Source organism: Mesitornis unicolor, unplaced genomic scaffold (assembly GCF_000695765.1).
Source record: "Mesitornis unicolor isolate BGI_N332 unplaced genomic scaffold, ASM69576v1 scaffold40320, whole genome shotgun sequence".
Classification (NCBI taxonomy): Eukaryota; Metazoa; Chordata; class Aves; order Mesitornithiformes; family Mesitornithidae; genus Mesitornis; species Mesitornis unicolor.
In genome coordinates, this window is record NW_010156980.1 from 1 (window position 1) to 14,312 (window position 14,312).

Genomic DNA, 14,312 nt, shown 5'->3' on the forward strand with positions numbered 1-14,312 from the left:
TCCATCTTAATGGGTTTTCCCTGTTTGAACACCTGAAACATTCAAACATCATTTGTCTGCACATCAAAGAACCAGCTGATGGCAGACATCACTCAATCCCCAGCACAGCCACAGCCTTCCCTTCCTCTTGCCTGGTCCACTCATCCAAAGCAGTTTATAACGCTAATATTCCACATCACAACGTGGGGGTCAGGGCTGCAGCACTGAGTTTCTCCTGGACAGCAACACTGGAAAAACAAAGTCTTGTGGAGGCATGGGTATTTTAATGTTGACAAACCCACAGCGTGGAAACAGCTACACTGCTGAAAGCGTGCTTTTAGTCAGATGACCTCATTTTGTTTAGGAAAGTGGCATAACTAGATTAAGGAGTTTTGGCACTCTGCAGTCTCTAACCTAGCAATGGCTACATTACCAAAACCTGTTTATTTTCATTCTGTATGAAGGTTTGTCTAAAAGCTCTTGACTTGCAGAGCAGTCATATATTGTGGTGACAAATTACAAACTATTATTACCAACTGTCAAACCCATACTGGAAGCAACTGCTCTGCAGCTGAATAAGCAGTATGTCAGCTCCCCAGCTATCACTATTTGTCATTTAATGTGATGTATTTACTGAAATTTCCATCAATTCCGATCTAGACTAATATGCCAGACTGAAGTGCAGCATCAGTATCACCTTTGCTGCTGCCTCTACATAGGATCAGTAACTCACATCTGTAATGAAACTCAAGAAGGATCAGGAATCAGAAGCGGAAAGCACAGACATGAGGATACGCAAGTCTGTAGCATAAATGGGAAGCAAGCAGAAAGAACACAGAGCTTGTGACCCAGAGGGAATGCAGTCATTGCAGGCAGTTCCTCAAATAGAGACAAAAGTAAAAGCAAGCTATTGGGAAACTGAAGGGACAAAGTGGACAACAAATGCCATGAACTCCTTACTATACACACTGTGCTCAGCAACAAGGCACATCTTATAATAAGGTCTTAAAATCTTATTTTAAAGGGGAAAAAAAATCTAATTCAGATTAAAAGCTGGGTATCAAAGAAGTGTCTAAATATTAATATCTTTGCTTTCCCTAACACTAGAACTGGCAATTTTGCTCGTATTTAAGTACATTTTAGTATTCTGATGAATTGCAACCTACATCTTGAAAAAAGGCACCATAAAATTAATTCTTCTAGAACAGTGCTTAGAAGTATTGTTCCAACGAAGGCTCTGCATGAGGCAGAAAAGCTATAGGATTGGTTTCTGGCTCTGCAGACACTGCCTGAGTTACTGTGGGCAAGTCACTTAAGTTTATCTGTCCCCCAGGTCCCCATCTGCAAAAGGGATGCAATTTTCCTATTTCACAGGGTTTTTCTTGGGGAAGAAGGAGGAGAGGTGTTTATGCCTTCTGCTATGACAATGATCCTTATATGCTGTAGTGAAGGAAACAGTAATAACCTGAGAAGCAGAGAATAAATACTGTAATAAGATGTAAATTACTACATTTCAACATGTAAAAATTAAAATTTTAACTGGGTTATTAAAAACATATCCTCATTTATATTAATAATTTTACCTGAGAACCTGGAACAAAACAAACGCCTTGAGAATCAACAATACTCCGAGCCATTTTTTCTGTTTCATCTACATTGGTGAAAAGATCTGTAAAGATGCATAAGTCATATGCTTTTATTATTTATTTCAATTACTTCATCTATTAAGAGATAAAAATCTAGAGTCAGTTTCCTTTCGTAATATTCTCAAACCACACGTTCTAATGAAAACGACCGATTCTCATGTATTCCATGTCGATCAGTCACATAACAAAAAAATCCCGTTCAGATGAAGATTAAATTCAAAAGGATCCTCTCTAATCTGTTTTTCTATAGCCTTTTAATCTTCACATCCTGCAAGAGGTCATTAGCTTTCCAAACAGACATAAATAGGAATTGAGAATGCTAACAATGGCACAAGTATGCTAAAAACCTAGATTTGCAAAACATAAAACATGTTCTTTCCCCTCAAAGATGTTGTTGTCAGCCCAAGCACCAAATGACTACCAAGAAAGTCCTTAATACCCATTAGATTTTATCAGCACCTTTAATATTTTTACGAGTGACTGACACAAATGGAAGTAAGGTAGGTCCTAATATCACCTCCTTGATAGGCACTGCTTTTATTCTGTCAAGCCAGATGTCTCCTTTCACAGCTCTACAGACATCCCTCTTTAGCTTGTTCTTCACCCACGTGCAATTCTTGTACCAACACCCATCTTATGTAGTTTTCACTAATAATGTCCTTATGTGGCCACATGACATCTTTTACAGATGACCAGAGGTCTCCTATAAATGAGTTATTGCTTTTTCTTGTCTAGAAAGTAAATTCTCCTATCAAAGATAAACTAGGTGAATCTAGCTCAATTTATCTTTTAAAAACCCATCTTGGTAACTTACCAGGAGTTTTAATTTACCTTTGTAACCTTCATAAATACATTTGACAGCTTTGGATTCTACTGTGCCCAAACTAATAAGCCTAAATCACACCTTTTCCTTCTTGTATTTGCTCTTACTGAGCCTCCATGTCAGGACAGAAAACGAAAAACATTAAGTAAGACTGACTTCACCTTGAAATTCCACATACTACTTTATCCAAATTTTTATAAGTTATATGATCCCACTAGAAGCAGCTCATTAAACTAGGTCTGTTTTGCTGCAGAAATTCCTGTTCCCAAACCTTTACTGCTACATATATAATATGTATCTTCTATCATGTAACTTTACCACTATTACATCTTCATCCACGTTGAGCCTCACTATCCTTACTAAGGCCATTGGCCTACTTTGCATTTTGGCCCAATTCTTTCCATACAGCAAAAGTTTTACCCTTCTCTTTACTCATAAAACTCCAAAGTTTCTGAATTCTGCTTCTCCACAATCGTATTTCCAGAAAATAAAGATCTCCCTTATTAGAGAGTTTATAGCAGCATGCCTATCTTTTCAAGTCCCTCTAAAAACCTCCCCAATTTTTGTCTGTGTTAAAAACTGTAGGTCATGTCCCTTACTAGTGGCTAGCTAAAAATCCTTTATGCTATTGCTCTGCATATGCAGTTTTAAGTATGGAGAAGTTCCATGTAGATAAGGATCCATTTTAAGTATGGCATTTGAAGCAGCGAGCTTATATATGTACCACTGTCATGCTTAAGAGAAAGCAAGTGAGGAGCAAAATGTTGGAGCAAAATAAAAGCCTCCACGTGCAGGAAGGTCTGAGAGGCAGAGTCTGATGAGGAGATGATTGTGCAAACCAAACTCCCTGCAGTAAACACGCTCAGCAGAGAACCTAATGAGACTGCACTGTCCACTGTCCAAAATGTGTAGGCTAGTTTCTTCAATTACAGATAATAAAACCAAGCCCAGTGACATAACTATAACCCCATAAAACGGTTTCTTAAGTGTGTATATATCTATATATATCTATATATATCTATATATATATCTTTTCTTAAGAAATAGATTTTACCTTCTATAACATTAAAGAACTACTTACTTATATCCTGAGCCCATTTGATGGCAGTGCCAATGTCTGACATACAGCCTTCAGTTAAGTAAACAACTTCTTCCCCAATCTTCCAACCAATCAGTGGATACAGAACTTAATTATTTTCCATGAAACAAAACAAAACACTTAGGTAAGTTAAATGTTTGCATAAAAGCATATATAAGTACCCACTACAATAAACCCAGCTAAAAAAAAATGTTATTCAATTAATTTGCAGAATTCAAGCTAAAAAAACATTGCTGACAGAGGTTAAGTGTATTGTTTAACAATGTAGTGATGGGATTACAAGAGACTCAAACAACAGTTTATTAAGCCAAAGTTAACCTGAAAAAGATCACTATCAAAGCACAAAAAAGCCCCTCTAAGTTAAAGAGAGGAGTTACCTGCACTTTTTTTTCCATTATAAGAGACTGTCTATACTTAAAAATGTATCAATGTTTTCCTATTTGTTTTAAGTCCATCTAATTTTCCCCAACAGTTCCTAAACTGTCAGAATTGACTTCCCCCAATCATAAAATATAAAGGCTGGGCTTTCAGATTGGAAGCACAAACACTAAAACAGACATATACACCAAAAAAAGCAGCAAAGAACATAGATCTTATTCACAGAAGAGAATAAAAGTGATATACTTCTTTATTCCTTTTTCAGTATGCAACGCTTCCTCACACAGAAAGCAAAAACTAAATTAAAGTTTCACAATTTTCCCATCCTTGTCCCCAACAAAGGCAGCTACCAGTTAACCACGGCATTTTGCCAGTATTTCTGCCTAATATAAACAACAAAAGAAACACCCATACTCATTAAAAACACTTGGTGACATACTCTGTCTGTCACTACAGAAGATTAGCACTTCTATGGTTTACAGGATGGGATGTGCAGTTATGATTTCCACCAAATACTTTTGGCTTTGCAGTGACTCAAAAAAAATTTCAATGACTTTGACATTTTTTCCTCTTCTCACAGAAGAAAAGCAGAAACATGCAGGACAAACACTGTTAGTTTACTTGAAAAAACAGTACAGCATATTTCAAAGAGCAGTCTGCTCGAACGTGCTATTGCATTAGAGATAAACAGATGATAATGAGGATAAACCACAATATTTGTTCTCCCCTTTGCCCCTCCACTGATATGTGGAAAGCTTGAAAAAGAAAAGAGACCCAATACTTAAAACAGCCTGTGTGAACACAAAGACCTTCTTGTCTGATATCTGCGTTAGTAAGAACATACAACAAAAGTGTCGCAGAGTAATGCTTTTAACAGGAAAGCAAAAAGACTTTGTTATCTAGCTGAACAGAGGATGTTCTCCAGCACCGTAGCTGGACAAACGTTTCTTCAAGTCACTTGGTAAGAACCTAAGCATTCAGTGGCCCCTGCAATAAAAACTTAACTCAAGTACGGTAACTGTTGGAGTGAAGAAAGCACCCAGACCTCACAGGGCTCTGCTCACGACTCAGAGATCCTGGGTAGTTCAACAAAGGTAAATGAGCCCCAGTAACTACAGCACCAGAAAAGCTTCAGAAGGGTCTAGCAATTCTCTCTGCTTTCTCAAGGTGACTTTGTTGATATACACGTGTCTCTCACAGAATTCATCTTTCAGTCTTAAATACAGATGTAAACTTTAAAGATTGAACACATTACATTTCATGCCCAGGGCGCTGAGAAGACTCGGTACCTAACTTGTCCTACTAACCATATCAAATGACAGCCAAAGAACATGGGGAGAATAATTCTAACATAAATAACAGCCTAAAGCAGTAAAAGTTTGACAGTACTGCCTTAAAGATTTCAAGTTCCATCAGATCACAATAGCCAAATATTTTCTTAAAACAAAAAAACCCCAAACCGACAAATGAATAAACCTTACATGTTCTTGCTATTACATTTCCACAGACTACACAGATCTGATTTCCTCAGTAAAAGCACCATGATAATGACATCACTAATTTAGTAATTAGCCTAAAAAGCACCTGCATACATAGGGAATTCAATGTACAGCCTATTCAGTTCTGACATGTGTAATTGCCAAGGTCCTTCCAGAATTTAGCTGGTAAAAGTCTCTGTAGTGCCCTGCTGTCCTCCTCCCTTGCCTCACCTCTTCCATTTTAAACTGCAGGCTTCCTGAAATGACTGTTTAAAAGTATGACAGACAAAGAGACTGAGCAGGCAAATTTACTTCAGTATGGTCTGTTGCCTTCTTGGCCAATGACCATCTATGACAATTTAACAACTTAGACCACAAATGATGACAGCAACAAAGTTTTAAACACTAGAAACACACTGAGGAGCCCATTTCTAGTATTTAAAAAAGAAAATCAAACCCTAGTAATTGCTAGTCCCATATTATCTCACTGCAGGTACTTCAAACCATAAGGGCTCAAAAGGAGAAACTTACAGCAATCCACTGGAACATTTTGATGTGAGAAGCCAGAGGACAATCCCCTCCATTCCTGTACTGTATAATACTGCTATCAAGAGCAGGAGGAAAGAAAAATTAAAAAAAAAAGAGGGCTGCAGGTAGCAGACATAATTATTAGTGATGTTACTCAAATTCTCCTCTTGAAAAGCATGTTTCTGTGTAACCAAGATCTACATTTCTAATTAAAGACTTCCAGTCTTCTGTTCTGAAAACACTTTCAGGCTGTTTTTCTACGGCTAAAGACAGAAGGAAAAGCATAGCTCTGTTTTATCCCGTTTTGTACCCTCATCAACTGCTGTCAAGTAACATGAAATACTCTGCAACTAAAATTTCACTAGCTTACCTCCCCGAGATGCAAAGAGATGCTCTCCAGTATTCACATTCCAGAAACCACCTGTTCCCATCGTCAATTTAACATCTCCTGGGTGAAAGCAGCATTCTCCAAACATGGCTGACTGCTGGTCAGCTACCTGCCGTACCAACAGAGAGTTAGCTGCCAGCTACCAGCCTACAATGCTGCTGGATCTTAAAGTATCAGTGCAAACACTTCAGAGTTCTGAATATAAATATCACGCACAAAGGAACTGAGCAGTGAGAGAGGACACGTACACAATTTCTTAAATATTTGCAGGCCACTCCAGCAGTCAAATTTGTCACTAGAATCAAATTACACCTGGTTTGGACACAACATGAGCATCCGTAAAATACTGCTTGCAACACTGAAAAATGTGTTACGGAAACAAAAGAAGTATTTTATGTTTTAGTATTTGACAATGACAAATTGGGGCATTTGAAATCCCAGGGAGCAGAACAGAGTAGCTTGGCTTGAATTCCTCTTCCCTCAGATAGAAAGTTGAAGTTCTGAGGTCTCACCTTCCTTCTTCCCTGATACCCATCCTGTACCAGATTATCCCATGCTCAATTTTTCAACAGTGATGATGGTTATTAAATGTATTTACTTATGTTTGGTGGAACTAAGCTTACAGATAAATTCAGTCTACAATTCTTTAAAAATAGCAGGAAAAATTCATGTCAGCTAGAGAACATTTTTCCACTTAGCTCAATTCAGGCAGATTTTTCTGCAAGTCATTATTTTACAAAAATAACATATTTTTCTTATTCAAATCCTAACTACTGAGGCCAGAACACGTTATTCTCATTTTCCATGGAAAAAAGAAAGAAAGAAAGGTACCATAAGTGGATCTATTAACAAATACTCTTACTGAAGTCAGGCTCTAGAAATCCCTTTCTGTTCCTCTATCCACCTTTCCCCCTATGGTTATAAAGTGAGCTTTTGAAGAAAAATTCAACAACTAATTCTACTGTAGTTAAGTCACAGAGAAGGAATAGAGAACATTTACTAAACAAGCAAGTGCTAAAACTATATAAAGAGAATATAGATACAAATATATAGCTAAAAGTAAGAAAACATTTTCACTCACCACTGCCATTATTGGAATCGGTACCCCAAATATTTCAGAGTCAGCTGATCCAAAGTTGAAGCTTTAAACAAGTATTATGGAGAAACATCACAACACTAAATTGACCTTTTTGTTAAAACAAAAACTAAATATACAAGGCCTGTGTCTGCATCACAGATGAAAGGCAATGCTACTGATTTATTTTAAAGAAAGCATTAAAACTGTCATTTCAAGAAATACAGCATTTCAGATGTAGTGTTAAAAAAGTACATCTGCGTATAATTTTTTTGTGTGTATCTATGTATTACTCGGCCTGTGCAGGATATAAAGTATTTTACTAAAGGCAATTAATTTAACAGGTATCATATTCTTCTGAATGTGCCTTCATAATTACCTTGTATCTTTCACTGGAGGATAAATAGATGTTGGAATGGAAAGCAGATGACACAAAGTGGGGTTCCAACTCTTCTGAAATAACATGAAGTAAAAGTGTCAGCAGCTCTCTCAGAAGCACAATAAATATTGACAAGATTTTATTTTTTTTTGAACAGCACATACCGTAAAGGGTTCAAAAATGCCTGTAGCACTGGCATTTGAGTAATCTGTAGCATACACAGCACCTACCATAAAAACATAACAAAGATTTTAGATAATAAAATATTTAAGAGTCCCTCTAAACATACTTTTGCTTTAAACATCCCAGTGGCTCTCATGAAACAAACGAGAGATCGTTTATGATCGGCTCTCAGTGGCGAAGTCATAAAGATACAATTAAGCACACAAATATTCCTGTCACTTACTATAATATGCATATATTAATTACCTTGTTTTACCACCATGGAACTGATGGCTAGCAAAGAGCCAGAACTTTTTAGAACACGTACACCACTGACTACATCACTGTCTATCATAGTCTAACCCCAACTGCTCAGGCATTACCCCCTCAGGACAGAAACTTGTAATTCTTCCACATGTGTAACAATTCCTTGCCCTTTTGCTTTCAAAAGTACTTTTCTTCAATCAAGGCCAATTAGTTCCTGTAGTCCTCTTTAAATCTTAAATGCTCAAAAGGTTGATTACACTGAATAATTATTTCCTTTTCTGACTACACTTCCAGGCAGGCTCAAAGAACAATTAATTAAGAAGCCTGGTGGATTTTTTATAAACAATAAATATATTTTAATACTCATCAACTATAAAAAGCACAAATTTTTAAGTATTTGAATTCTAGGATTTATCAGTGACAGCCATGAACATCATTACTTAGATTCCAGTATGTTTCATTAAGACAAACTGTAACATTCACCTTTAGTCAATCTATACAGTAACCACGTGTCAACTGTTCCAAAGCAGCAGTTATTGGTTTTGGCAGCTTCTTCAGCCTGAGAACAAATATACATACAAAAAAAGTATTTACAACTGGGTACAACAGAGAGGAACCTATTTCCTGATTCCTTTTCTCATTTTTTTTGTAGTTAATGATAATGTCTGCAGAAAAAACAACTCTGATTGCCAGTACTACCTCTAAAAATCAAGAGTCGGCTATATAAGTAACATTATCCTACAGTTCATGTTCCATTCAGGGAATAAGCACAGTTTCTTAAAGTTCCTGCTAAGGAAAGAAAATCTACTGCAGTGACACCAGAAAGGAACTTTATAGTCACAATTATAACAGTGGCGAATAAAGAAAAAAATTGCACTTAAAAAAAATTACAGAAATAAGAAATAAATGTGTCCTAAAATATGTGCTTGAGAACAATGAAGACAGAGCCATTATATTCTAGTTTATGGTGTCTGTAAAGCATTCAAAGATCTTGGGATCTTTTTTCCCCCTTTAAAATGGAAAATTCAAGTTTCACCTAATTTCTAAATGATACTGTGTACAACTACAGAATTCAGAAAGGAACATACAAACTAATTCACTCAAAACATGACTGAATACATCATTTTCTGTAATTAAAAGCCATGAAATTTTGAGCTTCTTGGTTTGATAGTCACATATTTTAAGTATCAACTCCTGACAAAATGTGAGAGAACATTAATCTAAACCTGGAAACTCAGCAGCTGTGTAACTCTCAATTCTATAATCCTCCAAATTTAAACCTCACATTTTCAACAGGTCCAATCAAAACATGTCAGTAAAAAATTGCACTGGACTGTCTAAGTAGTTTTGTGACAGTAAGTTAGCAGATAAAACTCAAAAGACTTTGCTGTTTGTTACATGGATGATAACCATTTTCTTCAAAAATAATTTGAAAATTAACACAGAAAATAAGATTACTAAAGTTACAAATACAATAGGAAGAAACAAAAATGGTAAGGATTAGAGCAAAAAATACAGCAACAAGTCCATACATTATTCCACCACCACTTAATTTACGTGTATTTTCCACTTTACACTACAACAAAATGCAAAATAAACTGCAGTGTTTGACTGTTCAGTATGGTATTATTTTTGAAACTCTAAACACTGGAATAATACAGAGCAGAAAGATAAGAGCGTCAGTTGAAAATAAAATGCAATTGTCATGCAAAACTAGAGTGCAAACTAATTCAAACCAAAGCACAATTACTAACTGTGTAATTATAGGAAGTGAAATAAGATGATTTGATTATGTTACTTATGCATGAAGAAAACTTTTTACTGCTACACATTTTCAGAACAATAGGAAAGAGTTGTACAAATATGAGCAGATACTTAGGTAGCCAGACTTTAACATTAACACAGATAAAAGTCTTTCATTCTGGTTTTTCTCAGGAAAAGAACAAACGAGACAAAGCTGAAGAGGTTACAACCAAACTAAGTCACTACCCATTACCATGACTTAAGAAAACTCTTATTTTTCTCTTTCCGGCTTACCTCATGTATGTTTTTAAAAACCCATGATAACTTCATAGAAGTGTGCTGTGTTGAAAAAGTAAGAAAACTTGGTGCCAAGTAACGATCACTTCCAGTCAAGAAATGAAGCACTGTAAAAATAACATGGATTACCTGTTTCAAAAGAAAACAGTTACTTAATTTTTAATCTCTTCCTTTAAAGGTTTCTCATCAATTAACTTTGTCTTTAATCAATTATCTTTAAAGGACGACAACACAGATGAAAGCTGCTGACACGACTGTAGCAGTGTTAACATGCAACATTTTAATACAACAGAAACTAAAAAGCAACGAACTGTGTGCTAGACTTACAGATACCTTTTCCCATAATGATTTACCTTCAGGCTGTCAGTGCTGCATTTTGCTCTCAGTACTATCGCCCATGCTGATCTTGCTCAGTTGAACATTTTAGGCCACAGTGTGTCACACTAACATGTCAACAGGACACTTGCAGTATTTCATAACTGCCCTTACTTTTCACAAAAATGAAACAGCTCTAGCATGTCCAAGCAGTAGACAGCTTAGCAGAGTTTTACCTTCAGCAGAAGAGACTTATTCCAGGCATTCACAAGTTCAGCACTTCTTAAGTCTTGCCAACTTATGAAATTATGAAAAGGTTCCCCTGTCCTCCTGAAAAACAGTATTTGAACATTCCCATTTAAAAAACTACAGAACACACACTGCCCAGAAGTTCAACATTCATTGCTTCCAGTCAGGACACTTAACACTATGTCAATTCCTAAAATAAGTGCTTATCCTCCTGGTGGATTTGAGAAATCAGCAATAAGCACACAGACAGTGAGCATGAGGCGTCTCAGCAAAATTAAAAAATACTTATTCACCTCTTCCAAAGTACTAGGAACAAAATAAAAAGGACACACATGCTGAACTGCTGCAAGGTGTAGCTGTGCAAACACAAGAGAACATGAATGACATTTGTTGCTTTAGGTTGTGACTTGACTGATATCAACACTTTTACAGTCTGCTGTGCACACAAATGAATACAAATTCATTTTAAACAGCACACAGTATACGTACTTGTGCCAGGTAATGAAAGTTGCTCTCTGCGTTGAGATGCCAAGACCAGCAATTTGCCTCATGTGAAGTCCCGCAGCTAAAACACAAACCAAAAAACCCACACACTTGAAGAAACAAAGAAAGATACAAATTTTCCAATGTAACTATAAAATCTACAGAATACATATGAAATCAGTAATTTAAGAGAATACAAATCTCTACAGACTGGCCAACCAAGTGGCTAGATCAGTGAATTATCAGAGAACTCCAAGTCATACAACTGATCCCAAAGCAGGTCAATAAACCCACATATTTTACAAAAGCAGCTGTGGCACACTGATCCTTTCCACCTTCTGAAAGGCCTGGTGATACCTGACTTGAACGATTCCAAAGACAGGCAGCTTACATATGCCTATATAACCAATTAAAATGCACATTTCACATGGACAAATGTGAACAAAAGCAGAAACAGAAGGACTTTTACAAACTTCTGGAAAGAAATTTCATAAAGAAACAAAACTAGATGGATTCTGTAGGCAGCAAGATATTAATGTCAATGTCTCATGACTTCTGACATCACTTTGATAATGACGTCTCACTTTAAATATTATATTCCTCCAGTGATCTTTCAAAATTCATAAAGTATTCACATGGTATCACGTTTTAGCTCCACAAGCCCTGTAATCTGAAGTGCTCCTATGCCTTTTACTGCCAGATGGGCCACTTCTGCCCCTGGTACCACACCCTCTCTTGCATTGGCACAGGCACTCATGAAGCTCTTGCTAGCAAAAAAAACCACAACTCAAAACAACCCTGTAAAAAGGAGGGTGGGACTGCTGCTTTTGAGAGCTGTCCGGGCTTATACTCACTTACATTACACAACCACTTAAAAATGACTTGCCAACAGCGTGGCCACAAGAAAAACTTCCCCTTTTAAAACCATCTGAAAAATTTTGCTTCCTGATCCGCCTGACAAAATGGGAGTGGAGGAAGCTACTAAAGTCTTCAGGGGTTGAGGTGGCATTGCTATCCTTGTGACAGAACACTTGTGGCTGCGGAAGAACAACAGCCCAAAATAACCAGCTGCAGCTTACACCTGGTAATAGTTACTCTTCCTGTCCCCTAGGCTGCCTTCCAAAGGAAGGGATGAGAGCAGTTTTGCCTTAAGCCAGACTTGGAGGCAGAGCAACACTTAGAAACCAAACTGTAGGAGAGGCTGAACAGGAGGAACTTCAGGCGCTGAATGAAAGAGCGTAACGCACGCACACACACACACACACACACGGAGCCAGGAGCACTGTGAGAAAGCGAGCTGGGGGGCAGGTGACACGTGCATGGCGCAGAAGGGGATCCATGCTGGATCACAGAACGCTACAGCTGGTATAACTGGAAAGCTGTGGGAGCTGTAGAGATTAAGCGCACAATTAGAGAAGCATCCAGGAAAAAAAAGCGTTAGAAATTTGGCAGAAAAGGCAGTTGTGCGTGTTTAGTGCATGGAGTACTAGGAAATTTTAAGCTAAATAACAAATAGGAAAGAACAATAATACAGAAATCCAGTGCTAAGAACTGTCTGTAGTTTGAATGGGAAATACGGGAATATTGGGTAGTGGTCAAGTGAGCAATCATTCTCTCATACGCTCACATCCACACACACAAACCAGCAACAGAATAGTGGGGAATGAGAAGGGGAAACAAGCCTGCTCTCTGTACACAAAGGCATCTGGAGGAAGGCAGACAGACACTGGGGAGGGATACATACACAAAACGCTGGAGCAACACAGTGCTGTCACTGACACGTAAATCAAGCATGCAGATCGCTTCTGGTTCTAATTCAGTCCTAATCTAGACCCACTGTAACAAAAAAAAGTAACAGAAGCGTCCTACATAGGCGTTAAAGCATGTTGTAGACCCGTACTTACGCAATGACTTTTCAGTACTTTAAAAAAATAAGTAATAAGAACTTTATTACCTAATTAGCTAACTGTTGTGGTTTAACCCAGCAAAACCAGGACACTAACTTTACTAATTTTGATGAATAATTAACTTCTCAAACTTTGTAAGCCATTACCTTGTACAGCCTCTTTTATTACACCAACAAACTGACTCCACAGCACCTCAGGATCTAATTCAACCCAGCCAGGACGAGGATAAAGCGATACCACCTGTTCACAAAAGACACACAGCATTGTTACGATCCGAGCTCACAGACACCCGCATTTTGGGGAAAGTTTGTGCAAATATACTTGCTTTTACTATTTCTTGTTATTAATTTTCTGAATCTACCGCAAGAAGAGAAACAACAGTATCTGTCACCTTTAAAACATAGCTGAACGTGCATGTGTGATCTCTAGAAGACTTCCCCAGTTAAGAGGGAATAAAGAAGGCCAAACGCCCAGGAACTGTAAACCCCTTTGGGGGCTTCAAATTGGAAATCAGGTTTCCTGGAGTCTTTTGGCTCCACTGCTGAACTGGGACACCAGTGCCCCCCACCAGCTCACTAGCAGAGCAGCAGAGCAGGCCAGGGAGCACCCCCAAGACGGGCTTCTGACAAGAGGGAAGGTGAGGTCCACTTAGAACATCCCCTTCCATCTCTGAAAATCCAACTTTCACTTAAAATCCTTACACCGCTCCTTGCTGCAATCTTTTCACTGCAATAGCTAATTAAAAAAGTTATTTCTGGAGACCATCGTTGATCCCCAAACCTCAAGCTGTGTAAACAAAATCAGCCTGAAATTCACCTTGCAAAGCCAACACTTGAATACGCATCGCTGTTACGTAACGGGACGGGGTCAGTACAAGTTGTACTGGAGTCCCAGCTACGCCCCACCGACAAAAGCTGCTTTGTCTGAAGGCGGATTAGCCGACAAGCGACTACAGCGAAGATAAGAGACGGTGGGCGGGAGCAAAGGCTGAACGGTACCGGGGTAGCGCAGCGGGGGTACCCCGCGGGGCCCCACCGCCCCGGCTCAGAGGATGCCCGCGCACTGGGGAAGGCCAAGTCAGGTGAGCGCCCGTGAACGCTCCCCGCGCTCGACCCC

General features: G+C 38.2%; 1 protein-coding gene across 1 annotated transcript; it reads right to left on the bottom strand.

The window, feature by feature from the left end:
* Positions 1-1,562: 1,562 nt before the first annotated feature.
* Positions 1,563-13,433, bottom strand: GK5 (glycerol kinase 5 (putative); the record flags this gene model as incomplete). Its single annotated transcript, XM_010195066.1, has 11 exons — positions 13,343-13,433; positions 11,296-11,371; positions 10,794-10,887; positions 10,240-10,371; positions 8,686-8,761; positions 7,938-7,999; positions 7,774-7,847; positions 7,401-7,461; positions 6,302-6,428; positions 3,530-3,634; positions 1,563-1,648 (listed from the first exon to the last, which is right to left on the bottom strand). Coding segments are annotated over exons 2-11 (879 nt in total), but the record flags the coding sequence as incomplete, so codon positions are not given.
* Between the last annotated feature and the right edge of the window lie 879 nt (positions 13,434-14,312).